The following is a 27,461-nucleotide window of genomic DNA, read 5'->3' on the forward strand; positions in this document are numbered from 1 at the left end:
ATTTTTTTAGAATAGAATAGAATATGGAATAGAATAGAGAATAGAATAGAATAGAATATGGAATAGAATAGAATAGAGAATAGAATATAGAATATAGAATAGAATAGAGAATAGAATAGACAATAGAATAGACAATAGAATAGAATAGAGAAGAGAAGAGAATAGGATATAGAATATGGAATATAGAATATAGAATATAGAATAGAATAGAGAATAGAATAGAGAATAGAATAGAATAGAATAGAGAATAGAGAATAGAATAGAGAATAGAACAGAGAATAGAATAGACAATAGAATAGAATAGAGAAGAGAATAGGATATAGAATATAGAATATAGAATAGAATAGAATAGAATAGAATAGAATAGAATTCTTTATTGGCCAAGTGTGATTGGACACACAAGGAATTTGTCTTGGTGTAAATACTCTCAATACTTTCAATATTAAGTTTCTTCCTTCCTTTTTTCTCTCCTTCCTTCCTTCCCTTCCCTATGTTTTCTTCATTCTTTCTTTCCTCTTTCCCCGCTCCTTTCCCCCCCACCTTCTTCTCTTCTAAGTTTAGGTTGGATTTGTTTGTACGACGGTCATTGAACTTCTGCATCTGAAAAAAAAAATCCATATTTAAGAAGAAAAAAAAAAAAGGGAAGACCATTTTAGTCAAGTCAACGTTTAATAAAAGTTTCACCGTTGAAGATTCATCCAAGGCGTCCAATCGCAACGCTTAACAGTTAAGAATGTCCCCGGCCGGTAAAAAGTTCAACCGTCTCAGAACGAACGAAAAGGCAACAGTGCAAAATCCAAGCAAAAAACCTCTTCACCGCCATTGCTTTGGTACCCAATTTTTGAGGAAAGGGGGCTCCAGAAAGGAAGAGATGGGGGGAGCATCTCTTAACCTGGCTGTTCCAGCTGGGGATAATGGGCCTTGCAACCCGACAGGTGGAAGTGAACTGAACTGAGAAAGAGGAACGGAAAGCTGGGTATTGCAAGAGAGGAAGAGAACTCTTGGGTTTCGGAGTCGCCAAGAGCAATTCTTTTATTTGAATTTTGCCGACCGAGGTGTTGTTGGAATGGTGAGGTCTTTGGGGGAAGTTGGCAGATTTGGAGGCCAGGGCTTTTCTGCCAGGCTGAATCAGCTGCCTTGGTGCTTGGGTGCCGGGCACCCATCACGGAGCAGAAAAGGGAAAAAAAAAATCTATTGATTTGGGGAACCCCTTTCCTCTTCGCTGGACCAGAAGCAGTTATGGAACGGTTGGGTCTTCCTTTCCTGGGCCCAGATGGATTGGATGACCACTGGAGGGCCCTCTCTTCCCTTCTCTGTTCTTTCGTTGTTGTTGTTGCTCTTAATTTTGATTTTTAAAATCTTTTCAGAATAGGAAAAGGAAAATAACAGCACACACCCCCCCCCACCCCATTTTGCTCTCCTCAATGCTCCAAGATTACAACTCCCATCCTCCACAGAGGAGGGGCAAGCACCGAGGGAGGTTTTACCCAGTTGACCTCTTAAAAAAAACAAACCCACATTTTTGGAAGGACTAAAGAAGTTGAGTGAGAGGGGGAAGAGGTGGCTAAACAGATGGGGAGCCCCCTTCAACTATCATCTTCTCAGATCATGAGTGAGTTGGCTAGGGATGATGGGAGTTAGAGTCCGTAGTTCAGGAGGGCTCCGCCACCAGGATCAAGCCCCCTAAAGTTGAACAAGGTAGCAAAGAAGAACCAGAAAATCTCTCTGGAAGAACTTACCAACCATTAAAGCATCCAAGTAGAAGCACCTTGATGGGCTTCCATGCATCTGTCAGCTCACCGGACTTCTAATTTCCCACAATGCTCCAAGGCAATTGTCTGTGGCATGATGGGAAATTTAATACAGCAGTCCAGGAACCAGAGAGAGAGAGGAAAAAAATCTTTCTTGGAGAGCTTAATTGATGAGCTGCACCTAGAAATAACTTTGCAAGCAGTTGAGATGGCCTTCCATCCAACTGCGAGCTCAGCGGACTTTTAATTTCCCACAATGCCCCAAGGCACTCCCCTGTGGCCTGAATTTAATTTAAATTTTTAAATTAATTTAAATTTAATATAGCAGTCCAGGAACTAGAGAGGGAAAGGGGTGGGATTTTTCTTGGAGAACTTACCAACCACCAAGCATCCAACTAGAAGCAATTTGGATGGCCTTCCATCCAGCTGTGAGCTCTACATTGGATTTTTAATTTCCCACAATGCCCCAAGGCGCTCCCCTATGGCACAATGGGAAATTTAACACAGCAGTCCAGGAACTAGAGAGAGGGGAAAAATCTTTCTTGGAGAACTTACCAACCACCAAGCATCCAACTAGAATTTGGAAGGCCTTCCATCCAGCTGTGAGCTCACTGGACTTCTAATTTCCCACAATGGCCCAAGGCGCTTCTCTATGGCACAATGGGAAACTTAATACTCAGCAGTCCAGGAACAAGAAAGAAAGAAAGAAAGAAAGAAAGAAAGAAAGAAAGAAAGAAAGAAAGAAAGAAAGAAAGAAAGAAAGAAAGAAAGAAAGAAAGAAAGAGGAGGGAGGGTGGGAGAGAGAGAGAGGAAGAAAAATCTCTCTTTGAGTGCTTAATAATGAGCTACACCTAGAAGTAACCTTGCAAGAGGCTGAGTTGGCTTTCCATCCAGCTGAGCTCACTGGACTTCTAATTTCCCACAATGACCCAAGGCGCTTCTCTATGGCACAATGGGAAACTTAATACTCAGCAATCCAGGAACAAGAAAGAAAGAAAGAAAGAAAGAGAAAGAAAGAAAGAAAGAAAGAAAGAAAGAAAGAAAGAGGGAGGGAGGGAGGGAGGGAGGGAGGGAGGGAGGGAGGGAGAGAGAGGAAGAAAAATCTCTCTTGGGGCGCTTAATAATGAGCTACACCTAGAAGTAACCTTGCAAGAGGCTGAGTTGGCTTTCCATCCAGCTGTGAGCTCACTGGACTTCTAATTTCCCACAATGCCCCAGGGTGCTTCTCTATGGCACAATGGGAAACTTAATACTCAGCAGTCCAGGACCATTTGGGGGGGGTAGGGGGGGGCTCCGCAGGATCCTGGTTTTGGCACTTGTGGGGGGTGTGTGTGTCTCCTCGTTGCCCTATTTCCACTCGGGGTGCGAGAAAGTGATGTTGTAGAGGTTGGCCCATCTGCCGAAAACCCGTTTCTCGGTGATGAACCGGTGATGATTCCCTTTGTGGCTGCGCTCGTTGTGGATATAAGTGGTGCATTCGTCGGGTCCTTTGGGCTCGTAATAGTGGTAGGGCAGTCGGTGGGGAGGGGTCTTACTGCCAGGAGGAGAAAAGGCAGGTGAGGTCGAGAAGGTGGGCCCCGCCCACCCCCAGGCTTGCAAGCCAGGCGAGGGGCTACTTACGTGCAGTAGCTGGGAGGCACCATCCCGTAAACATGGAGTTTGTCGCACAATTCCACCGCAATCACCATGGTAAACCATCCGGTGCTCAGCCAGGACCGTGAAGTCTGCCTGGGGTGGGCAGAGAACAAACAGAAAAAGAAAGGAAATGTTTCGGAAATTTCCAACCGAAAAAGAAAGAAAATGTTTTTCGAGATTTCCAGCAGAAAAAGAAAGAAAGGACTTTATAACTTTTGAAATTTCCATCCCCCAAAATTAAAATAAAACAGTTTTGAAATGTCCAGCCAAAAAAAGAAAATCCTTTTGAGATTTACAGCAGAAAAAGAAAGAAAGAGTTTATGAAATTTCCAGCCGAAAAAGAAAATACTTTTGAGATTTCCAACAGAAAAAGAAAGAAAGAGTTTATGAAATTTCCAGCCAAAAAAGAAAATACTTTTGAAATTTCCAGCAGAAAAAGAAAGAAAATGTTTCGGAAATGTCCTTTTGGGTTGTGCAACGGCAGAAGAATGAAACGCAGGGGCTTCCGCCAATGCGCAATGTGGCTAGCCAGCAGTTTAAGGATGTGTGGACTACACCTCCCAGAATTCCCCTGTGCTGGCTTAGAGACCATCCATCTGGTCCTTGACTTACAACAGTGTGTTTAGTGACCGTTTGAAGTTATGACGGCACTGAAAAAGGGGACTTATGATGGTTTTTCACACTTACGAGGCAGCATCCCTATGGTCACGTGATCAAAATTCAGAGGTTTGACCTCTGACTCGTATTTATGACGGTGGCGGTGTCCCAGGGTTGTGTGATGTCCTTTTGCAACCTTCTGACTTAAAATAGGGAAGTTTCCTGCAGTGACTCACTTAATAATTGTGGAAACCAAGGTGTCCTGCCCCTGTTGGAATCTGATTCCGAGGGGGAGGATGAACAGCTGACAGGAAGTGGGAGTGTGGCTCTGGTGGCTGTGGTAGAAACTGGGGAAGGGCACAGTCCGGCTGGGCATTCAGAGGAAGACCCAGGCCCACCCCGTCTTCATCCTCGGGCACTCAGGGAGGAACGGATAAGGGAGCAACATGGGTTATGGGGGAGAAAAGGGGCCTGATTCCCTTCATTAGCTGCAGCTGGGGAAACAGGATAGAAAGGGCGTTTGCGCACAGAACCTTGCTGTGTTAATTCACAAGAGATAAATAAAGAGGGTTTTTTGTGACTAGGAGTCTTGCTTCTGCTAAGGCTGGGTCAGAACATGTCAGAGTGTATTCATGAACAGGAATAGAGCTTAGGAACAAAGTCAGCCAATGAGAGCTGGATTGAGGGCTGAAACTTAGAGAATCTGCGCATGGTTTATCTCTGTTCTGTGCTCAGCTCTAAAGTGAAAGAGAAACTAACTTGCTTGCCTGGTGAACTAAAGTGAAACTGATGTCTGTTTTCTGAGCTCTTGAGTTGCTGTTAAGCTCCGAAGCTGTAACATATCTGCTTCTGTTTGAGTTGGCTCCATGTTGGAGAAATCTACAACTGGTATTGTAAAAATTTACTTTATAGGTTTATAAAGAAGTTAAACAAAGCCTCAGCCATCTGTGTTTACTTTTCTGGTGCTGAACTTACGCTCCAATACTCTGAACAGAACATTCTCTCTCTCTCTCTCTCTCTCTCTCTCTCTTTGTGACCATCTTGAGGTGGGGAGTTCCACAGGTTCTCAGTTTGGGATGCAAAAAAACCCCCAAACCCCTGCCTTCCTCCCATCCTAATGGACTCACCTGTCCTTGCCCGTCTCTTTCCGGAACAATTCGTCAAACTGTTGCATGCGCTTGGGAGAAACCGCGAAGGCCGTCATGTTGGGAAAACTGAGGCTGACTCGTTCGATGAGTTTGATGATGCTCTTCTGCATCTTGAGCGGAGGACCCCAGAAAATCAAGATGTTCTCCGGGGTCTTGCTGATGAATTCCTGCGGCCTCTTCAGGACCCGGAAGGCGCTGGAGTGAGCCACGACGCGGAAAGTGGTCTTGTTCCCGACGTCCTCCGAGAAGCCCGTGGTGGGCGCGTCATTCATGCGGATGGTGCATTCCGACTGGTCGATGGTTTTGCCCAGTTTGCTGCCCAGGAGGTGACTGGAACTGGTGATGAGGGCACACTGCTTGCAATGCTGAACTAAGGGCTAGGATGGAAAGCAACTCGGTTGGAGCGACCGGGAGAAGGTGGTTTGGCTTAAGACGATCCGGGAGAAGTAGGGAGAAAGAGACGAGAGAGTGGGGAAAGGAGGAGGAGAAGGAGAAGTGGACGAAGATGAACAGGGGGAAGGAGGAGTTGAAGAAGAGGGGGAGGGAGAAGGAGGAGTAGAAGAGGAAGAGGAAAATGCAGAAGGAGGTGGAGAGGAAGAAGGAGCGGGAGGAAGAATTGGGGAAAGAGAAAAGGGAGGTAAGGAAGAAAGAAGACAGAAGAGGGAAGAGGAATGGTGAGAGGATAGAAAGAAGAAGAGAAAAGGAGAAGGAGAAGAAAGAGGAATGGTAGAAAGGGGAGGAAGAGAAAAGGAGGAGAGCGAGAAGGAGAAGATAGAGAAAGAGGAGTCATGAAAAGGGAGAAGGAGGAGGAGTTAAGGAAGAGGAGGAGGAGAAGAAAGAGAAGATGGAGGGAAATGAGAAGAAAGCGGAGGAGGAGAAGGAGAAGAGAAGGAGAAAGAGAAGGAGGGGGATTTGGCCCTCTGATCCCTTCAAAATCCAGATTTTGGAAGCCCCTTTCTGAAAACTACCCCGTAATACAAAAACCACCATCCTTCCCTGTGGAAACCCAGAACCTGGACAAATTCGTCGAGTTTGCATCTTGACACACTCTGCACAGAAAAATCCCTCTGCCTTTGCTAGAGCCTGGGACGTGCCTTCAAGCCAACCAGCCAGAGATGGCCCCTTGCCCACGATGGGGAAGGGGGACAACCCCCAGCCCCAAGAGGAGAGACCCCACCCACCCCAACATCCCTCCCTCTTACCTTCCCTCCGGGAACAGGCAGGTATTCGCCTTTCACCCCCCACTTCTTGAGGCTGGAGGGCAGCGGGGTCTTGGCCTGCAAAGCGGAGTAGCGGAGGGCTTCGTTGCGGCTGTTGGAATTGTAAATGATCAGCAGCATAAACAAGGCGAAGAGAATCACCAGGACGATGGCGTGTGGGCTCTGCGGGTGCGGACAGAGAAGCGGGAACAACCCCCCCACCCAAAAAAAAAGAAAAAGGAAAAGTCACCACCAGCTCATCCTTTGCAATTTTTATTTTTATTTTTATCTTTGCACATTTTCCCTTCCGCTTCCTTTTTTTTGGCAATTTATTTATTTTGAATTTTGCACGTTTTTCCCTCCCCTTCCTTTTTTGCAATTTTTTTATTCTTATCTTTGCACGTTTTTCCCCTCCTCTTCCTCTTTGCAATTTTTTTATTTTTATCTTTGCACATTTTCCCCTCTGCTTCCTCTTTGCAATTTATTTATTTTGAATTTTGCACGTTTTCCCCTCCGCTTCTTCTTTGCATTTTTTTTTGGGGGTGGTGGTGGTATTTTGAAGGGACAAAATTCTGCTTTACCATGCGAGCCATCCTGTCTCCCTTTCGCCTCTTCCACCTTCCTCTTAGCCTGAGTGTTTTTTGTTTATTTTGGCAAACGCTGCTTGGCTTATAAATAAATCATTCTCCCTCTGGCGATACAGCCACACTTTGATGGTAAATCAATGGAAGGTTTGCATTGTATAACAACAACAATAACAACAGGACAAAAAGTTTTCATCTTCATCCTGTTGTTTCTTTCCAAAAGGGGTAAAAAAAATTAAAAAAAATAAAAAGAAGAGGCTGAAATTCACACAAAATTGATCCATGGCCCTTTCATCCCAAGACTTAGAGGGGGGACCCTATAAGGAAGGGCTTTTTAAAATCCCCATTTCCCTGGATTACAAAACCCATAAAAAAGAAAGAAAGACAGAATAACCCTCCTTTGCTGCCGTGCAGGCCGGAATCAGGCCTGAAAATTTTGCAAAGGCGCAAATATTAAAGAGAATGAAAGCAGCAGGTCAAATTTTGCAGGACAATGGAACCCGTTTTGTCCTGGGCAGATGGAAATTCCCTCCCCCCACTCTTTATAGTCTGGGGAGGGGAGGGGGGGGCTGTTAAAAACCTCACCTTCCAAGACAGGATGATGGGGGATAGAGTCCTTTGCCCCATTTTGGCCCTGCCAACGCCTTTCAAGTTCGTGGCTCTCTTCTCTCGTTTTGCATTTCGCTCTCGGCTCGTTCTCCCTCCCCACCCTTCTCTACCCCTCCCCTTTCTGCCTCCCTCCCCAAAGGAGCTGGAGTCCAAGTCCCATCAGCCCCAGCCCAGGAAAGGATTGGCTATTAGGAATTTTCTGGGCCGGATTCAGGGGAAGGAGAAAGCAAAAAGGAGTTCACTCAACGGAGGGAACCTGGACTGCTTAACTACCCTGGCCAAGATATTATTATTATTATTATTATTATTATTATTATTATTATTATTATTATTATTATTATTATGCCTGTAGCACGGTTAGAATGGGAAACCTTTCTAGTTCATAACAGGAGCATGGAAGCTTGGCACTCAAATTCGCTAAATCTTCCAATAAAAACAGAACAATTTTAGGATATTCTTGGTAAGATCAGAGCAATCTGATTATTATTATTATTTCCAGTCTCAATCGTCGGTCATAAGTCGAAGACAACCGGTAGCCTTCAGCCAGATAAATTTTTTGCAAACAATGGTGATGGGAAGAAAAAGAAAGAGAAAGGATTCCCCCCGCCCAGTTTGCACCATTGTTCCCATTTAAACCGCCCATCCAGGAACAGGTTGGAAGGATCTGAATATGTTCTCACAAAAACTCCTACCTGGTGGTTTTTCATTGTGGTATCCGAAGTTTAGGTGGGAAATTCAGTCACTCTAACCTGAGCACCTGCATTAAAGTCAAAGGCACAAAGTCACCTCAAGAGCTCCAGGGTATCACTCTGACCACTCAAGTTCTCTCTTGTTCTCTCTCTCTCTCTCTCTCTCTCCATCATCTATCATCTATCATCTATGTATCTCTATCATTTAACTTCCCCTCCATAATTCATCTATCATCTATCATATCAATCTATCTATCTCTATGTCCACCATCTATTTATCCATCTATCCATCCATCCATCCATCCATCCATCCATCCATCCATCCAAAAACCAACTATATCTGTCTGTCTGTCTGTCTCTAGGTCTCTATGTCCATCAACTATCTATTTATTCATCTATCCTTCCATTCATCCATCCACACACCATATCTATCTATCTATCTATCTATCTATCTATCTATCTATCTATCTATCTATCATCTATCTATCTATCTATCTATCTATCTATCTATCTATCTATCATCTATCTATCATCTATCTATCTATCTATCTATCTATCTATCTATCTATCATTTATCTATCTATCTCCTGCCTCTCTCTCTCTCCCTCTCTTTCTCTCTCCTTCACCACTCCTGTTTATATTTGTCATGGATACCATGATGCGTGACCCACAGCAGAACACACCCTGGACTAAGCTCTATGCTGTTAGAGCATGATGTTATGTTATGCTCGCCTCCACGACCACAGGCGAACTACAGCAGCAAGTTCAAACATGGAATGATTGCCTCAAACATTTTGGACTCCACCTCAACCTCAAGAAAACTGAGTACCTCAGAGAGTGTCCCCACTTCTGGAATGCTTCAAATCAATGGTGAAACCCTAAAGGTGGTGGACATTTTGGGGTATCTGGGATCCCACCTCCAAGGCAATGGCGACATCAATGGCAAGGTGCGAGCAAGGGTGAAGGCAGCCTGGATGCGTTGACGAGAACTTACCAGGTGTGTTACGGGACAGACAAATGCCACAACCTGTCTTAAATCTAAGATCTACAAGACAACCATCCGCCCTGTTGCACGATATGGCACTGAATGCTGGGCAGCAACAACAGGGACCGAAAGCTCTCCCCATGCCATGGAAATGCAAAGGCTCCGTTGGATATCGGACATCACCCTTCTTGATCCCATCACAAATGACACCGTTCGATAACATTTTGGTGTGTGGCACCAATTACAGAGAAGATGAGAGAAGGCCAGCTCTGCTAGTATGGACACGTCCCGAGAACAGCACCTCCCACCATGGCCAACTAAAGGTCTACCAACTAGAAGTCAATAGCCGGCAACCTTGCAGGCATCCAAAACAGAGATGGCAAGATACCATCAACAACATTATGCAAGCTGTGGGTCTGTGTTGTGGAGACACAGCTGACTGTATAAAGTGGCATTCAATGATCCAAAAAGCAGACTCTGTACCTGCGGAAATATGCTAGGAAGGAGGAGGAGGGGGAGGAGGAGAAGAAGGAGAAGAAGGAGAAGAAGGAGAAGAAGAAGAAGGAGAAGGAGAAGGAGAAGGAGAAGAAGGAGAAGAAGAAGAAGAAGAAGAAGAAGAAGAAGAAGAAGAAGAAGAAGAAGAAGAAGAAGAAGAAGAAGAAGAAGAAGAAGAAGAAGAAGAAGAAGTTGTTTGAGCTTAGTTGTTTCCTTGCAGACATTTCATAATAACTTCTTCACTGTTGAAAAGGAGGAGGAGGAGGAGGAGGAGGAGGAGGAGAAGAAGGAGAAGAAGGAGGAGGAGAAGAAGAAGAAGAAGAAGAAGAAGAAGAAGAAGAAGAAGAAGAAGAAGAAGAAGAAGAAGAAGAAGAAGAAGAAGAAGAAGAAGAAATAATTTTGCAAAGGTGCAAGTATTAAACAGAATGTATGCAACAGGTTAAATTGTGCAGGAAAATGGACTTGTTTTGTCCCGGAAAGATGGAAATCCCTCCCACTCTTTATATTCTGGGGAGGGGAGGGGGGGTTGCTAAAAATCTCACCTTCCAAGACAGGATGATGGGGGCTAGAGTCCTTTGCCCCATTTTGGCCCTGCCAACCCATTTCAAGTTCATGGCTCTCTTCTCTCGTTTTGCATTTCGCTTTCGACTCTCCTCCTGCCCTGCCCTTCTCTATCCTTCCCCTTTCTGTCTCCCTCCCCAAAGGAGCAGGAGTCCGTCCCATCAGCCCCAGCCCTGGAAAGGATTGGCTATTAGGAATCTTCTGGGAAGGAGGAAGAGGAAGGAGAAGAGGAGGAGGAGGAGGAGGAGAAAATAGATGAAAAGAAGAAGGAGGAGAAGGAAGAAGAGAGGATAGATGAGAAAGAGAAGGAGAAAGGAAAGAAGAAGACCAAGTTTGCAATTATTTGATCATCCACATAAGAAGAACTTAAATGCCATTTTATTTTGTCCAAGAAGAAAGGAATTCCTTTGAAAGGAATTTTGGCAGGGTATTTTGCATTTATTTACAGGCTGACTGAATACAGATGAGCTTAAGCACATAAAACACTGTTCAAGATCCAGTCTTACTTATTTAAACCATTTCTATAGCCATCCCATCTTATAAGCAACCGCTTGGAAGCTCCCAATCTGGCAACCTGAAGCTTCTCCTTGTCTTTCAGTTCTAAATTTACATCATCTTAATAAACCTTTCCAGCAAATATTATTTATTGGGCTTTGGGAGTCCCAATTTGAAAAATGGCAGAAAAAGAATTCGGTCAGCCAAGGGTGAAGCATACAGAAGCATCGTTTCGATGCCCAGTACCAAGTTACGATTTAAAACTCAGGGAAATCCGAAATACTTTATCCAAAAGTACCTAAAAGTATCTCGACCCAGAAACAGACCACTTTTTTTCTCTCCTTCTTGTTTTTTTCTGAGATTCAAATGGAAGCACATCCTGCTCTTTGAAAACCACACCCCGCCAGCGACTGGAAAAATAGACGAATTTTCCATAAAAGAAAGGAAGGAGGGAGGGAGGGAAGAAACCCTTATAGGTCTAGCAAGGGAGGAGAAAATCCAAGGGAGAGAATAATCTTATCTGCTTAGATTAACCTTGTTGTCCCAGTTTCTCTATGTAATCTCTGTCTCCTCTCTGTTAAACAAGAAATAAAAGTGCCTTGTTGATAAAGAAAGAAAGCAACAATATTTCTTTTCTTTGATTTAAATCACAAATAGAAGTGAGGATATTTCCCGCATTTTTCTGCAAAGGCCAAGCTGGTTATTAATTGCAGGGGATTTGGGAATATATTTTATATATTCAAAAGGAAAAAAAAAACAATCTGGATAATAATAATCTGGACACCCGATGCCACCTCTCATTTACCATGGCGGGATGTCTCCTTTGAATGAAAGCCAGGGCACAGCTGGCAGGGCCTTTTCCTTCGTGTCGACGGCGCCATTTCTGACTTCCGGACCGCTCTTCCATGTGTCTGGATTATGTTTCTCTTAGCCTCACATCACGGCTGGGATCCAAAGAGAGAATTTGCAAGCAGGGCTGTGGAATAACCGGGATGCATGTCAGGAGGAGCATTAAAAATGAGTGCCAGGTTTATAAGCAAAAGGAAGGAAGGAAGGAAGGAAGGAAGGAAGGAAGGAAGGAAGGGGGAGGGAGAGAAAGTGAGAGAGGGAGGAAAGGAAGGAAAGAAAGAGAGAGAAGGAAAGAAGGAGGAAAAAAGAGAGAAAGAAAGAAAGGGAGAGAGGGAAGGAAGGAGAGAGAGAAAGAAAGGGAGGGAAGGAAGCAAAGAAAGGAAGGAAGGAAGGAAAGAAAGAAAGAAAGAAAGAAAGAAAGAAAGAAAGAAAGAAAGAAAGAAAGAAAGGGGAGGGAGAGAAGGAGGGAAGGAAGGAAAGAAAGAGAGACAGAGAGAAAGAGGGAGGGAAGGAAAGAAAGAAAATAAAATAAAATAAAGAATAAAGAGGGAGGAAGGAAAGAAACAACAGTAACAGAAATTATATAACAGAGTTGAAGGGGCCCTTGGAGGACTTTTAGTGCATCCTCCTGATCAAACAGGAGACTATCCTATTCAGGACAAGAAAGAAAGAAAGAAAAAGAGAAAAAAAGAGGGAAGGAGAGAAAAAGAGAAAGGAAGGAAGAAAGAAAAGAAAGAAAGGGAAGGAAGGAAGGAAGGTTGGGTGGTGGTGGAAGGAAATAGAAATAGAATAGAAATAGAAATAAGGAATAGAAATAAGGAATAGAAATAGAATAGAAACAATAGAAATAGAACTTTTAGAAATAGACATATTACAATCTCTTCTCCCTCCTCAACTGAACTGTAACTGAATGTGAGACCCACATTGTCTGGGGGGTGGGGGGGACATCAATTAACCAACCGCTTGACACAGAAAATACTTCCTTTGGCTCAAGAGGAACAAATCACTCAGGCCAAGCTTTCCAACCCCCCCACCCCCCCTTTTCCCCCCGCTGCTGCCAGCATCCATCTTAAGCAAAGCCGCTGGTTCTCGGAAGCGGAGAGAGGGCGCCCGGCCCCTTCAGCCTTCCAGGAAATGCCCAGGCAGCCCTCACCGTCCAAAACGCCAAGCCCCTGCCTGCCTGCCTGCCTGCCTGCCTGCCCCAAAAGAGCGATCCCAAGATCTGGGGAGCTTCTGTACCCCAATCTTTGGGGATCGCCTCCTTTCCTCACCCCAAAACTGGTTCAGGCATGCCACCCACCCAGCTTCCTTCCCTTGCCTTGGCAAACCTGCGCGTGCCCCCTTTTTTTTTCTTCTGAATTCTGGGCATTGCAAGCGGTGGGGTGTTGGGGGGGTCTTTTTTGTGTGCATTTTAAAGGCTTTACCAGGTGCAAATCTTTCCAGCTCCTCCACCCATTCCTCTGCACACCGCTCCCAAAACAAGGGGATTGACTACCCTGAGACTTCCTGTTCCAATGGGGGGTGGGGTGGAAATTAGGTAGATGGATGCCAGGATTCTGATTTCCTCCAGTGGGGGTGGGGGGTGGGTTTCCCCTTCCTGATCCACCCACCCACCCACCCACCCCCCAAAAATCCAGTCTTCTGGGCAAGGCCCTGGAGGGGTTAACTCACCCGCTGGTCCAGCCACCCAGCGCCAGGGAGCGGAGGAATTAAAAGGGCAAAGACCAAGCTGGCATTTTTGGGGTGCCTCCAAGCCAGCTCCAAATTCCAGAAAGCAAAAATTGGGGTTGAGGGGGGGGTGTCTCTCTCTTCTGTCCTTTCCCCCCTCCTCTGCTCCAAAGCTGGACCCCCCTGTCTTAGGGGCAGTGCATCTCGGAAGGAAGACCGTAGCAAAGCATCCAGTGAGAAAATCTGGAAGGCAGGACTATTTTCTGGGTCCTAGTGTGCGTCTTTTTCCTCCCCCTCTTTGCTTTCCCTCTTCTTCTTCCTCCTCCTCCTCCTCCTCCTCCTCCTCCTCCTGTGCCCTGATCCAATTTCAACAGCTTCCAAAAGGGGAACGCCAAGGATTGGCCTTCCAAGGGATGGCAGCTGCTGGAGAACGTGCCGAGAAAACGGCCAGCTTGTTCCCAGGTTTTTTGGCTCTCTCTCTCTCTCTCTCTCTCTCTTTTTCTGTTTCTTGTCTGGTTGGACAAAAGGATTTCAGGCTGACGCAGATGGGGATGGATGGATGGATATCGAAGTGTGCCAAGCAGGCAGATCTCAAGCCCCGTTTGCGGAGGTCACAATAATCCACATGTTATTGTTTTTTAAACCCAGGAATTCTAAATCTATTCTCTCTCTCTCTCTCTCTCTTTTTTTTCTGGGGCTGGACAGCTTGTTCATACCTGCCTTGAGCAAACTGGATGGGGATTACTCCCCATGCTAAGTGTAAGATTTTAAAAAGGAGACTAAAATATGTGAAGAACGACTGCAAGGAGTTGGGTTTGGCTAGTCTAGAGAAAGAGGGAGAAGACTTAACCACTTGGAACGGGAGTTTCGGAAATGGGACCCCGTAAGGCAAATTCTGTTTAAAGAAAGATAACACAACAGCAGCCTTCCAGTATTTGAGGGGCTGCCCCCAAAGGGGAGGGGGTCATTAATCGGTGGAACAGAAGTTGCCTTCAGAAGTTGTGGGCGCTTCATCACTGAAGGTTTTTAAGAAGAGACTGGACAGCCCCTTGTCTGAAATGGTATAGGATTTCCTGCTTGAGTAGTGGGCTGGACTAAAAGACCTCTAAGGTCCCTTCCAGCTGTATTTTGATAGATTATTTGATTGAACACACATTATCCCATTTGCTAATGCTAAGCAAACATAGCACCGTGGGATCCTTAGTGATGTAAGTCAAGAATAACCTATATTAAACACTGAACTGTAGAAACCATTTGTCTGCAGATGTAAAACCTATTTAGGAAATTTATTTGCTACCTATCTCTGGCGATCCTGAACTTTTCAGACTAATTTAGTTGACTTTATTGTCATTGCACCTGGTACAACGAAATTTAAATGCCATCTTCAGGGTACATTAACACACATCCTTCGCATTCTGTGCAGAGACGTTGTGGGAACAGGACAATATATCTTGGATTGACTCAAAATTCTTGGTTCAATTGTCAAATCCCCCTGCAGACAGAGGTAACCACCCACCCAAGGATTGGGAAAAAAGGGGTGTTTCAGCAGGCAATATCCAAACTACTACGTTTCACCCTAAACTGATCAATATTCTAGTCCTCGTTGTTCATAATAAAAGAGCTGATTCAAGCTGGACTAACAGCCTGTTGCATTTCTCTTCTGGCTGAAAGACTGAAATCCTTTGGAAGAAAATGAGTTATAAGTAACCCCGTGGAAGTCCTTCGCAACTTCAGATGGTTGTTAAGTGACTCATCGTAAGTCAAGAACTACTACCTCCTAGGTTATTACAACTACTAGACATTCCTAAAACTGAAAGACTGCATTTTCTGGATCTTCTTAAATTTTATTGCAAGGCAGAATAACAGAATGGGAAGGATCCTTGGAGGCCTTCTAGTCCAACCCCTGCTCACGCGGGAAACTCCGTACTGTTTCAGATAAATGGTTATCCAATCTTTTCTTAAAAACCTCCAGTGTTGGAGCATTTACGAGTTCTGGAGGCAAGTCGTTCCACTGATGAATTGTTCTCACTGCCAGCAAATTTATCTTTAGTTCTAGGTTGCTGCTCTCCTTGAACTAAGGAGAAAATTTCGTGACAGCCAGGGCTGCCACAGAGAGGAGGAAGGGGTCAAGCTATTCTCCAAGGCACCCAAAGGCCAGACAAGGAATAATGGATGGAAACTGAACAAGGAGAGATTCAACCTGGAAATAAGGAGGAATTTCCTGACAGTGAGAAAAATCCACCAATGGAACAGAAGTTGCCTTCAGAAGTTGTGGGAGCTTCATCCCTGGAAGCTTTCAAGAAGAGACCGGACTGCCATTTGCTTGGGCAGGGGGTTGGACTAGATGACTTATAAGGTCCCTTCCAACTCTGTTATTCTGAGTAATTAATCAGTGGAACGACTTGCCTTTAGAAGACTGTTGGAAAAAAATTTTTGAGACATCTAAAAAGCAGCTTTTTTTTTTCTTGTTCAGAAAGGATTTGTTATATCCTCTCTTCTTCTTTCCAAATTCAGTTGCCATAGAAACGTGGATCACTTCTTGCAGATCTCTGTGCTGGTTAAAATAGGCTTACCAAGGGATAAGACTGGGATTTTTTTCTAGTTTAAAAAAAAAAAGGAAAGGCATTTATAGCCCACACTTGTAAACACGCAGTTTCACACAAAACTATTGTTTAGAAAATTGTCTTGGTTCAAAGACTCGAAGCTGGCTGCTGTTCACAGGGTTGCAAATAGCAGATTTGTTTTTAGGGATTGACCAAACTACACAAGGCTTGCAAATTCCACAAATTTCAAATGCCAAAGGAATGTCTTGTTTTGCCTCTTTTTAACCTCCAACAAAAGATGGTCTGTTCTCATCCCACCGATGCAGCAATTCTGGGCTCACAAGTTTGATTTAAAAACCAGAAACGAGGGAGCAAAACAGCTTCATAAATTCCTGCTTGGAAGTAAAATAAAGCAACCTTTAATCTCTTCATCATCGCATTCCCCACCCCCTCCCCAAAAAATTTAGGAGTTTGGGGAGCCCCTGGCAGGTTCCCAAAAATGAGGCCTTAATCAAGGATGATGGGAGTTGCAGTCCCCTTTCCCCATCAAATCTTTCGTCTGATCCCCTTGCCTGGTTTATTCCGGTGGTTTGAGCTGAGTTTGAGCAATTCTTTTAATTCAGTTTTTATTTCTAGAGAGCTAATGACTCAGAAGTGGTTGATGCCAGTTATAAGGAATATCTTTCCAACTGGCAACTATTCAGATTTTGCAAAAAAAGGAAGAGGAGGAGGAATAAGAACTGGCTAATATAATGTGCCTTTGAGTCAAATCCAGAAAACTGTAACAAGACAAAGAGAAATCCTGAGTTTAAAAAGCACTCAGAATGTGAAAATGGTTGCATGCAAACCAGCTAAAGTTGAACCTAACAAAACATAAGCTAACAAGCCATGGTTTATCTCTGCCCCGTTGAAACTGTCCGAAAAACTGGAATACAAACAGATGTGCACAACAAACCCAGCAAACCTTGGGTGCAAAAGTTTATCGGTTTTGGCACTAATCCACAAATATTGGTGACTGGCAGCAGACAAAGAATGGAAGGCGAGGAACTGAGGAAGCCATGTGAGTGGACGAAGAGTACGGATGAGTGCAAACACAGGCACGCACAGACAGAGGGAAGATTCCCACATACGCCTTGAGTAATCCAGTTTGCAGAAAGGCAAGGGAAAGAAAGAGAAAGAGAGAAAGAAGAAAAGAGAGCAGGAGAGAAAGAAAGAAAAAGAAAGAAAAGAGTCAGCTTGCATTGAGATAGGCAGCACACAAGTTGAATGAATGAATGAGAAAATAATTTAGTAAGAAAGAAAGATAAAGAAAAGAAAGAAAGAGAAAAGAGAAAAGGAAGGAATGAACCGAGAGAAAGTGGGAAAGAGAAAGGAAAGAAGGAAGAAAAAGAGAGAGAAGAAGGAAGGAAGGGGGAGGGAGGGAAGGAGTGAGAGGGAAGGAAGGAGTTGGGAAAGGAAAGGAAGAGTTAAGAGAAAAAGAGAAAGAAGAAAGAAAGAAAGAAAAAAGAGAGAGATTCCCAGCTGGTCTCCTTCTTCCCCAAGCCTTAAGTTCAATTTCATGGAACTAAAATTAGAATGAATTTAGGGACTGAGGGAAGGAAGGAAATGAGGGGCAAGAAAGGGGAAAGGGAAGGAAGGAAGGAGGGAGGGAAGGAAGAAAACGAGGGGCAGGGAAGGAGGAGGAGGGAGGGAAGGAAAGAGGAGAGGAAGGACAGGGAAGGGGGGAAGAAAATAAGGAAGGAGAGGAGAGGAAGGGCAGGGAAGAGGGGAAGGAAAGAAGGAAGGAAAAGGGGAAGGGGAAGAGGAGGAAAACAAGCAAGAGGCAGAAGAATAAACCAAATTTATTGAAAATTTATTTTCAAGCCACAGTTGAATTTCCACTGAAGGGACTTCAGGATGCTGTTCTAACCCGCCCGCCCCCCACCAAATTCTTCAAATTATTCCCACCCCAGTTTTTGCGGCCGCTACCCTCAAACCATCGGCCACAGACGACCGAACAGGGATGGCCAACCTGGAGCCGACATGCCCCCGTCACAGCATCATGCCCCCTCCTCCAGGATCAAAAGGTGGGTGCCGGGCAACCAAGTAGGGGGAAACTAGCTTTGCTCCATGACCAAGTGAGTCACTTGATTGGCTTTACAACCACGGGGAGTGGCGGTGGGTGGGAAGAGACATTTCGGGATCGGAGGCAAGCCCTTTAAGCCCCTGCCTTGCTTAGCCACGGACATTCCGCTCCCACATGTGGTCGTAATTGGAGGACGACCTATCCTGAACTCTGGGCTCAGGCGAGGGGTAAAGAGACCATTGGAATGGGGGATGTCACTATGGAAAAAGCCACCTTAGGCCTCCCTAAGCTGTACAAACCATTGTAAACTGGTTTAGTTAAAGTGCTTGCGCCAACAAAGTAGTTGTTGGGTTTTTTTTTTTTTTTGACTTTTAAGTACCTGGATTTCCTTCCTCTGGTTCTGCCCCCAGAATTGCAAACCTGGCCAAATTAAAAGCAGGGTAGGAGTGTTCCGCAGAGGAGGACATCTCTCTCTCAAAGGCTTTCGTGGGTTGCAAATTTAAAATTTAAAGTTTAAAGGAGGGTTTGCAAACGGGCAAAAATGTCAACATCTGTTTCTTCTGCATTCAAGCCTCCGGAATCCACCCCAAAACAGGAAGCTTTGAACCCCTGGCCTCCCGTTTTCATTAAGAGTAGTTTCCTTTTTCTTTTCTTCTTTTCTGTGTGCAAAAATAAAAATAAAAAATCACCCCACAAAAAACTAGCTGCACAGAGGAAAATTAAAAACAAAACAATTTGCGGTCTCTTGACAGAACGTTAAAAAATAGGGAGCTAAGAGAAGAAGATGCGGTGATATTTTGTTCACGGGGAAACGTCGCTCTCGGTGCAAAAGTTCCAACTTTCTGTTAACACTGTAATTTCCGCAGCTTCGCCCTGTGGCAAAAGTTTCCGCTCAGCCAGGCTGCAAAAAGCCCCTTCTACCCATCAGACCACGATGGATGAGTGAAGATAATGTTCCTTTTCTTTGCCCAGCGAGAAAAAATGGCTTTCTCGGTGATGAAACGGTGCCCACCGCGGGCAGCTCGTTCGTGGACCTGGTACATCCGGCATTCGTCCAGTCGCCCCTTCTCAAAATAGTGGTAAGGCACCGGAGGTTGGTTCCTCTCTCTGCCAATCGAAGGAGCCAAGTTTAAACCACTATATATCTATATATAGACCAGCCTGTTAAGAGCTGACATGCAACGCTGCACATTCCACCAAAGTCAGCCTGAAATAACTGGCCATTAATAAAACAAAATGATTGATTGATGCCTCAGAGAGAAAGGTTTTTTGGGGGGTGGGGGGTTATCCTTACCCGGGAAAGGCCCAAAAGTGCTTTTTTTTCCCCAAAAGGCAACTGGGCTTTCTTTGTTTTTCCTCGAAGACTTTTCGCTTCTCATCCAAGAAGCTTCTTCGCTTCTCGTCCAAGAAGCTTCTTCGCTTCTCATCCAAGAAGCTTCTTCGCTTCTCATCCAAGAAGCTTCTTCGCTTCTCATCCAAGAAGCTTCTTCAGTCAGAACTGAAGAAGCTTCTCGGATGAGAAGCAAAACGTCTTCAAGGAAGAACAGAGTCCAGTTGCCTTCTGAAGAACTGAAGAAGCTTCTTGGACGAGAAGCGAAACGTCTTCAAGGAAAAAAACGTCTTTTGAAAAAAACACCTTTGGGACAAAACATGGCCTGGATGACAGAGAATCTCCAGAGATATTTACCCGGGGAAGAGTTTATCCTTTTGATACAGCCTCCCCCTCTTTGTGTCTTCTAAGAAATGGGTGTTTTGGGGTGGCCTTTTTTGGAGAACATCTCCGAGATGTTCTCCAACTCTCCACCCTGGCCACCAGAGCTCAAAAGCGTAGCCTCCCAAGAGGTAAGGGACACAGAGAAGGATAGTCTCATCTTCTCCTTTGGCTTCCCAGCCCAGAAGACCACCTCCAAATTACCTACTTGCAATGGTTCTCGCTGACCATACCGAAGACAAAAATCTGCTCACACAACTCCATCGCCAAAACCATGGTGAACCAGCCAGTACTGAGAAAGGAACCGGATTTCATCCTGTGGGTCGGAAAGAGAAGATACTGAGATTTGAGGCAGGAGGAACGCAGATGCGCTGGTTGTTGGGTTTGCCTACGGAGCTAAGCCCTGGTTTGTTTAATCATAGTCAGTGGTAGAAGCCTGCTGTGATCTGGGCCAATGAAGAAGTGACTGTGGGGTTTATAAAACATAGCAAACTTCCTATTGTGCTTGTACGCCGAGGACCACCTGTGTAATCTCTCCGAAGGCAGAGACTGCTTTTCCTTGCACTGCCAGAGCCAAAATTCTGGGGAGGGGTCTCTCCATATATCAAAATCCTTGTCCATAAGATATGACAGCAGTCTTCCAATATTTGAGGGGATGCCCCAGAGAAGAGGGAGGGTCAAGCTATTTTCCAAAGCACCGGAAGGCCAGACAAGGAATAATGGATGGAAACTGAACAAGGAGAGATTCAACTTGGAAATAAGGAGAAATTTCCTGACAGTGAGAGCAATCAACTGATGGAACAGAAGTTGCCTTCAGAAGTGGTGGGAGCTTCATCCCTGGAGGTTTTTTAAGAAGAAACTGGACTGCCATCTGTCAGAAATGGGGTATGGTCTCCTGCTTGGGAAGGGGGTTGGACTTCTGGAGAAAAAGGAAACGTCTACAATTATGGATAGCTAGGTGACTCTCCTAAAGCCCCCAAGATCTTTAACAGATTCACAGAGTTGGAAGGGACCTTGTAGGTCATCCAATCCAACCCCCCACCCAAACAGGAGACCCCACACTATTTCTGACAAGTGGCAGTCCAGTCTCTTCTTGAAAGCCTCCAGGGATGAAGCTCCCACAACTTCTGAAGGCAACTTGTGTTCCACTGGTTGATTGCTCTCCCTGTCAGAAAATGTCTCCTTATTTCCAGGTTGAATCTCTCCTTGGTCAGTTTCCATCCATTATTCCTTGCCTGGCCTTCAGGTGCTTTGGAAGACAGCATGACCCCCCTCCTCTTTGGGGCAGCCCCCAAAATATTGGAAGATGCTCTCCTGTCTCCCCTGGTCCTTCTCTTCCCTAGACTATCCAGGCCCAGTTCTTGCAACCATTTATCGTATGTTTTATCCTCCAGTCCCCTAATCATCCTGGTTGTTCTTCTCTGACCTCTTTCTAGAATCTCAACATCCTTTTTATAGTGTGCTGACCAAAACTGGATGCAGTACTCTAGGTGTGGCCTTACTAAGGATTCCCAGCTTCCATTCTTGGTGGAAAGAAGAATCTCAACTTTTTCCACCAGGAATGGAAGCTGGGAATTCTACCCCGGGCTTTGCTGCTCCTTCCTTAGCGAGAAGGCCTTCTCCTCACCTGTTTTTCCCCGTCTCCAGTTGGAAGAGCTCATCGCAGTGGGACATCATTTGCTCGGTGAGGGTGTAGAGGCGCAAAGCCGGATACATCTCCTTGATCTTCGCCAGGGTCCGATAGACCAGCCCGACCTTCTCCCGGTTCATCAGCCGGGGAGGACCCCAAATGATGTAGGTGGTGTCGCAGGATGGCTTGAAGAAGGAGCTCTGGTTGCGTAGCAGCAAAGGGATGCTGGTGTGGGAGACCACCCGGACGGTGCTGCGGCTGCCCACGTCTTCCTCATAGCCCCGGGTGGGGGCCTGGTTCATGCGCAGGACGCATTCCTTGGCGTCGATCTCTTTCCCCGAACGGGAGCCCAGCATCTGCCCGGAACTGGACACCACGGCACATTGGCGGCAGGGCACTTGAGCCAGGGGCTAACCAGGAGAAGAAAGATAAAGAAAAGTAAAGTAAAGTAAAATTGAATAGAATAGACATTAGAATAGAATAGAATAGAATAGAAGAGAAGAGAAGAGAAGAGAAGAGAAGAGAAGAGAAGAGAATTGAATTATTGGCCAAGTGTGATTAGACACATGAGGAATTTGTCTTTGGTGCATATGCTCTCAGTGTACATAAAAAGAAAAATATACATTTATCAAGAATCATAAGATACAACACTTAGCGATAGACATGTTACTCATAAGCAAATCAAATCATACAGGGAACAAATAAAACAATATAAATTGTAAAGATACAAGCAATGCCGCTATAACCAATGAACTTCAAATTTTGTAGGAAGGAAGGAAGGAAGGAAAGAGGGAACAAAGGATTACTTCTAATATTGAAAAGGGGAAGAAAGAAAATAATGAAAGAGGAACAAAATATATAAAGATTGGATGGATTTCAGCTCCCACAATTCCCCTGGCTGGGGAATTCTGGGAGTTGAAGTCCACACATCTTGAAGTCGCCGAAATTAAGCACCATAATCAATGAACATCACTTTTTTTTTCTGGCTGGATGTTGCCAAAAAGGCTTTATTGGGATTGGCTGACATGCCACATCAAGCGCTCCACCACACAGCCTTTTCAGGACACCCATTTGTGTAGCTGAACGGTTGCATTAATACCCAGATAAGAGCTCCTGTGTTATCAAAAAGCTTTTCTTATGCATCTGTGCGGCAGTCTCATATTTAAACTGCTTCTCCTATGAATCTCCTATTTTGCAAGGAGAAAATTAGCATCGAAGGGCCATTTCAAAATGTATTTATCTTGGGTTTTTTGGGGGGCGGGGTGTTCCCGAGTTTGATTGCAAGGGCTTCCTAGCCCAAGTTGCATCCAAACTGCCTTTGCTCCTAATCTTGAGGCCAGGCTCACCTTTCCATCTGGAACGCTGATGTAGCCCTCGAAGTGGGCAGTTTTAAAACGCTGTGCCAACCTGTCCTCCTTTCTTTCTTTAGGCTGGCAGCTGAGCCAACAGAGGGAACTACAAAGGCGTGGGCACAGCAGGAAGTAAAGGATGCCGCTGGCACACAACACAACGAGAGTGAAGAACAGGCGGGACTGCAAGAGAGAAGAGGTGTCGATACCCAGACGCAGGATTCAATTGAACAGAGATAGCAGAATAATAAGAGCTGGAAAGGCCCTTGGAGGTCTTCTAGTCTATCCTCCTGCTCAGGTGGGAAACCCTGTAACATTTCAGACAAATGGTTGTCTAATCTCTTCTTCAAAACTTCCAGTATTGGAGCATTTACGACTTCTGGAGGCAAATTGTTCCACTGGTTAATGGTTCTAACTAGCCCTACCCAATTCTTGCAACTGTTCTTCATATGTTTTAGCCTCCAGTCCCCTAATCCTCTTTGTTGCTCTTCTCTGCACTCTTTCCAGAGTCTTAGCATTTTTTTTTTTTAATTATGTGGCGACCAAAACTACATGCAGTATTTCAAGTGGTCTTAACAAGGCATTATAGAATAACGGGCCCTGCAGATCTCTGGAAATTTCAGAGCCATTGGATACTTACAAGCACTTGCATCCTTTAAGGAGTTTTCAGCCATGTATCTGGCTTGGATTTCTGGGACAACAGCCCTACAAAGAGACAAACAGGTGAGCGATTCCAGAGGTGACTTCTCCATTGTTTACAGAGATGCTCACTCATCCAGGTGTTGCTTGTCCCAAAAGTGCTGTTTTCTAAAAGACAACTGGACTTTCCTGGGTTGTTTTTTGTTTTTCTCTTTGAAAACATTTCGCTTCTCATCCAAGAAGATTCCTCACTTCTAACTGACAGGTGAGGAAACCGAAGGATTTATTTAATGGAAAAAACAACAACAAGAAAGTCCAAGGATAAAGCACCCTTTGGGATGACTTATCCATTCATTCCGCTGAGACCATAACAGATCAGTATCCTCAAGTCATAACAGGCATCTGAAGAAACTATTGACAACATTATGAAATTTCAGCTATTAAAGATTTCAGTGTGCCACCCAAGTGGCCGGAGTTAGGACCTTGTGATTTTTAAAAAAGCAATAAAAGAATGGACCGGTTTTAGCCAAGGGATCTATCACCCGCAACCAAATAGGTAAATGGATTAGCAAGAACAAAGAAAGGCAGAGTATTTGATTTTGCAAGTCTTAGTTCAAAACCAACTTCCTTGGCTGCCTGTAGATTTCATCACAACCCCAGCTCTGTTGTAACTTGGTGACAATGAGAGAAAACACAAAACTATTCCATCATATTTTCCCCTTCCCCTGACAACTATGCTAGTTTAACATCAACACAACTGAAGATGAATGAAGTCAGGTGGCCAATGGGGGAATTCCAACTTTGCTCATTCAGGGCCAGGAAACAGGCCACGTTTTTGCTGGTTAAGCCATGATTCCCAGCAAACCCTTCTCTTCCCAGCAGAGGATGCTAAGAGTTGTAACTCCGTGGACACCTGGCAAGCCACAGGGTGCTGTTTTCACAATGTTCTTAAGAGAAGAGCCATGGATTAGCATCCCTCTTCAGTTAGGAATAATTTTGTCCCCTTCCCTAACCAAAAAAATAAAAATAAAATCCACCTAACAAGGATTTTTAACCGCTTAACCACCCAGAATCCACGCGGATGCCAGAAGTCAGGGCCAGGCGGGCAGAAGAACTAAGAAGGACGCTCTGCACACGCCCCAGAGTCTCCCCCGAGGGCCAAAACTGAGCGGGGGAAAGGGGTTTCCTCTCCGCAGGATGGCAGTGGGGAAAAGGAGGCTCCTTCCCTCTGCTGGCAAGCCGCCGAGGAGGCGGCGAGGGCTGCGGAGCCGATGCCAAGGGAAGGAGGGCGCCAGGGGGATGCGCAAAAGGAACCCCGCGGGGTGGAGAGGACGCGGCGGGCAGGCTCTTTTGCCAGCCGAGCGCGCGCCCCAGGGGAGACCCCCGAGCGCCAAGGGCGCGTCCTGGGAAATAAGGCGAGGATAGCAAGGGGAGGTTGGTGGGGGGAGTCGGAGCGGAGGGGGCCTCTCCGCCTTCCTGGGGACTTCCCCCGGCTCCAGGCAGACGGGCCTCGGCTCGCCAAGCAGCCACTTACCAGCCCGGCCAAGGGAACCCGCAAGCATCGCGCGCGCATGGACCACCTCTCCAAACGCGCCCGGCGCTGGAGAGCCCGTTTAATCTCCAGCTAGCCCAGCCGCGACCTCTTTAAGAGCTCTGCAAAGCAGCTCAGGCTCCGCCTCGGACCCCCTCCCCACGCCCCACCCACCGCCGCCCCCCCTCTTTGCCAGTCGGGAGGCGGCTCTGGACTCCCCCCGACTTCCTCTCCGCGGGCAAGGTCAGGCTAAGAGGCGCGGCGCCAGGGCGCACGGGGGCAATCGGCTGTTCAATGCGCTCTGCGTGCCGGCCTTTTCTTCCGTGGAAGAAAGGGTTGGTTAAGCTCTCAGGGCCGGGGAGAGGAGGTTGGGACCAGATTTAGGGACGAGTGGGCAGGAGACAAGACAAACCAGGGTTTGTGCAACTGCCGGCCCGCCGCAGAGCGTGGAAAAAAAAAAACCCAACATGGATGGAAAGCAAAGCTGGGCATCAGCTTAAAGGCATCTGCTAAAAAAAAAATAAGATGGAAAATACAGTTGTGCAAAAACGAGAAGTGAGAGGGAAGGGAGCATTGAGAAAATAGAAATAAATGCAACAATGGCAAATATAATATTGGGAAGGAGATGATAGAAATGAAGATGACATTTTGAATGAGTAATGAATTGACGTGAATATATTAAACGGTAATATGATAGAGAGTGATTAAAAAGAAAGAGACTGATATCAAGTTAATCTGAGAATATATAGAAGAAAATTTGGTAAAAGATAGTGATGGGATGTTAGAAAGCTGGGTTTGTGATTGTGGATATGATGCATTTAAAATGTAAAAAGACCTGGAACCACACTGTTCTCTCAAAGATGTATTCAAATAATTAAAAAATAAAAAAAAACTTTTTTACAAAAACAAACCAACCAACAAACTTCAAGGCATCATTCCTAGGGGCCCAGTTCACACAAGACACTAAGCAGGGGTCAGGTAGATATGTTTGTGGTTCAAGATGTGTAAACCCAGATTACATACGCTCTTCCACCCCATGCCGTGCAATTCCTCTTAATTTTGTTGGCTTAGCTCAGAGCATCAGCAACCTTAAACACTCAAAGAGCCATTTGGACCCGTTTCCCACAAAAAATAAAATACCGTGAGCCTCAAAACCTGGATGGGCGTGGCCAAATGGACATCACTCCCACCCAGTCACATGACCACCCACCCCACCACGCCCACTTAGATTTTGTGGCTCCCAGTGTTTTCTGTGGGAAGTGGGTTTCTCCCTCCCTCTCATTTCTGTTTTTTTGTGTTTTACCAGGTGAGGAGTGACGGGGGGGGGGGGATGGGCGGGGCCAGCCAATGGTGGGATCACCCTACAGGGAGCCACAGCAGAGGGCTCAAAGAGCTGCATGCGGCTCCAGAGCTGCGGGTTGCCGACACCCGGCTAATCTCCATGATGGCTAACTTATTTTTCCAAGGATGGTAAAACTGAAGAAAACCACAGGAGGGCACCAAAGGAATCTCTTTCTTCGTGTTGCTTTGCTGCCCTCTTGTGCCCCTCTGGGGTTTCACACCCTAAACAACAAGCTCTAGCTTTTCAGATGCCTTGGACTGTGGATCCCCAAATCCCGTGTCCTATGGGGGCTATTTGGCAGCAATGGCCATCTAAGTCCAAGGACTTAGTGGGCACCATATTGGTCGCCTGGTTTTAGGAGATTCATGGGTTTTGTTGACCTAACACATAAAACGTGGTTGGGAGGAACCTCAACATGTCCATGGCTGTCATTCCAAAGGTCAACTCCTGTTGACGCTCAGGCTGATATTTGTTTCTTCAAACTTCTCTTCCTTCCACGGCTGGTCTTTGCACATTGACACCTTCATCCTATGCAAAATATCTGTCGAGGTGCAGTGCATCTATCCCCACTTTCATGAGCCATCCATCAGCTCAACACCCAAGAGCTCTTGACTTAGCTGAGTCCTTCTCTTATCATCATAATCATCATCATCTTCTTTTAATGACCCCGTAATCCCTTGAGGGGTGGAATCTAAGCAACTGAATTGAGCCAAGTGTTTACTGGCCAGATGCTCTTCCCGTCACCAATGAGGAGTCATATTCAGCAGTTATATTCTCATTGTGCCCAGAGAGAGAAATATCCGCCTCCACCTAGGATTGAACTCACAGCCTCCTGATTGTGAGGTGAGAGCTCCACCTCTAAGCCATGACATCACTCTTGAGTCCTTCTCTTATAACCTGAGAAAACAGGTGATTTGCAGAAGGGACAGCTCCTCCCTCGCTTCCTTTTTGTAGACCATCTAAGCAGAAAGACAGTGTGACACTGGACAGGTATGATGTGCAGGTGATTGCTGCCGTACAGGAGACCTGGAAGAGAAGCTTTCCCCTATGTGCTACTAGACTCAATTCTTCTTAGCTTGGTTCTCCAAGCCAATATCTCTTGAGGTTCAGGTCTCCTTGAACCAGGTTTAGCATTGGGAATACAAGGAAGGCCATGGGCAAAACCTCTGTTGCTCAAAGCTTCAGCCAAATACATGGGGAGGATGGGACTGATGGTGGCTCCTCGGACGACTGCCAGAAGCTGTCCCGGGATGGTGGCCTCTTGTCAATTTGGGTGGAAAGGTGAGACAACTGAATGGCCCTTGGAGAAGATGAAGGAATGGTACGAAATTGGGGGGAACGGCCAAAGTGCTCCAGAGGTGGGCTGTTGGGGGGTCGGGAGAGCCC

The 27,461-nt window shown here is 45.7% G+C and overlaps 2 protein-coding genes across 5 annotated transcripts; both read right to left on the reverse strand.

The window, feature by feature from the left end:
• Window positions 1-650: 650 nt before the first annotated feature.
• ST6GALNAC6 (ST6 N-acetylgalactosaminide alpha-2,6-sialyltransferase 6) lies at window positions 651-11,691 on the reverse strand. Of its 3 annotated transcripts, none has more exons than XM_087914609.1 (6): window positions 11,554-11,691; window positions 8,216-8,280; window positions 6,334-6,408; window positions 5,111-5,508; window positions 3,372-3,479; window positions 651-3,285 (listed from the first exon to the last, which is right to left on the reverse strand). In XM_087914609.1, the coding sequence occupies exons 2-6, from the start codon at window positions 8,228-8,230 to the stop codon at window positions 3,099-3,101; spliced, it is 783 nt and encodes a 260-aa protein (XP_087770735.1). In that variant the 5' UTR covers window positions 8,231-8,280; window positions 11,554-11,691; the 3' UTR covers window positions 651-3,098. The 3 variants fall into 3 exon arrangements, with proteins under 3 accessions (XP_087770735.1, XP_026568092.1, XP_087770734.1); XM_026712307.2 differs by having other exon boundaries at window positions 6,334-6,513; XM_087914608.1 differs by lacking the exon at window positions 11,554-11,691 and adding an exon at window positions 10,235-10,328 and having other exon boundaries at window positions 6,334-6,513.
• Window positions 11,587-25,036, reverse strand: ST6GALNAC4 (ST6 N-acetylgalactosaminide alpha-2,6-sialyltransferase 4). 2 transcript variants are annotated; one of them, XM_087914607.1, is made up of 6 exons: window positions 24,737-24,892; window positions 23,204-23,268; window positions 22,561-22,746; window positions 21,212-21,624; window positions 19,793-19,900; window positions 11,587-11,724 (listed from the first exon to the last, which is right to left on the reverse strand). In XM_087914607.1, exons 2-6 carry the CDS (start codon window positions 23,213-23,215, stop codon window positions 11,682-11,684), a joined length of 762 nt encoding a protein of 253 aa, XP_087770733.1. In that variant the 5' UTR covers window positions 23,216-23,268; window positions 24,737-24,892; the 3' UTR covers window positions 11,587-11,681. The 2 variants fall into 2 exon arrangements, with proteins under 2 accessions (XP_087770733.1, XP_026568090.1); XM_026712305.2 differs by lacking the exon at window positions 11,587-11,724 and adding an exon at window positions 17,634-18,980 and having other exon boundaries at window positions 24,737-25,036.
• Between the last annotated feature and the right edge of the window lie 2,425 nt (window positions 25,037-27,461).

The sequence above is a fragment of the Pseudonaja textilis genome, chromosome 17, assembly GCF_049901715.1.
Source record: "Pseudonaja textilis isolate UNSWEBS1 chromosome 17, rPseTex1.2, whole genome shotgun sequence".
Classification (NCBI taxonomy): Eukaryota; Metazoa; Chordata; class Lepidosauria; order Squamata; family Elapidae; genus Pseudonaja; species Pseudonaja textilis.

Excerpts from the sequence above, each read along its gene's own strand:
- ST6GALNAC4 (XM_026712305.2), bottom strand. Across the intron at positions 21,625-22,560 it reads TCAGCGTTCCAGATGGAAAG|CCCCTGGCTCAAGTGCCCTG; the intron begins GTGAGCCTGGCC and ends TCTCCTGGTTAG. Across the intron at positions 19,901-21,211 it reads CTGGAGACGGGGAAAAACAG|GATGAAATCCGGTTCCTTTC; the intron begins GTGAGGAGAAGG and ends TCCGACCCACAG.
- ST6GALNAC6 (XM_026712307.2), bottom strand. Across the intron at positions 3,480-5,110 it reads AAAGAGACGGGCAAGGACAG|GCAGACTTCACGGTCCTGGC; the intron begins GTGAGTCCATTA and ends TGCCCACCCCAG. Across the intron at positions 3,286-3,371 it reads GTGCCTCCCAGCTACTGCAC|TAAGACCCCTCCCCACCGAC; the intron begins GTAAGTAGCCCC and ends TCCTCCTGGCAG.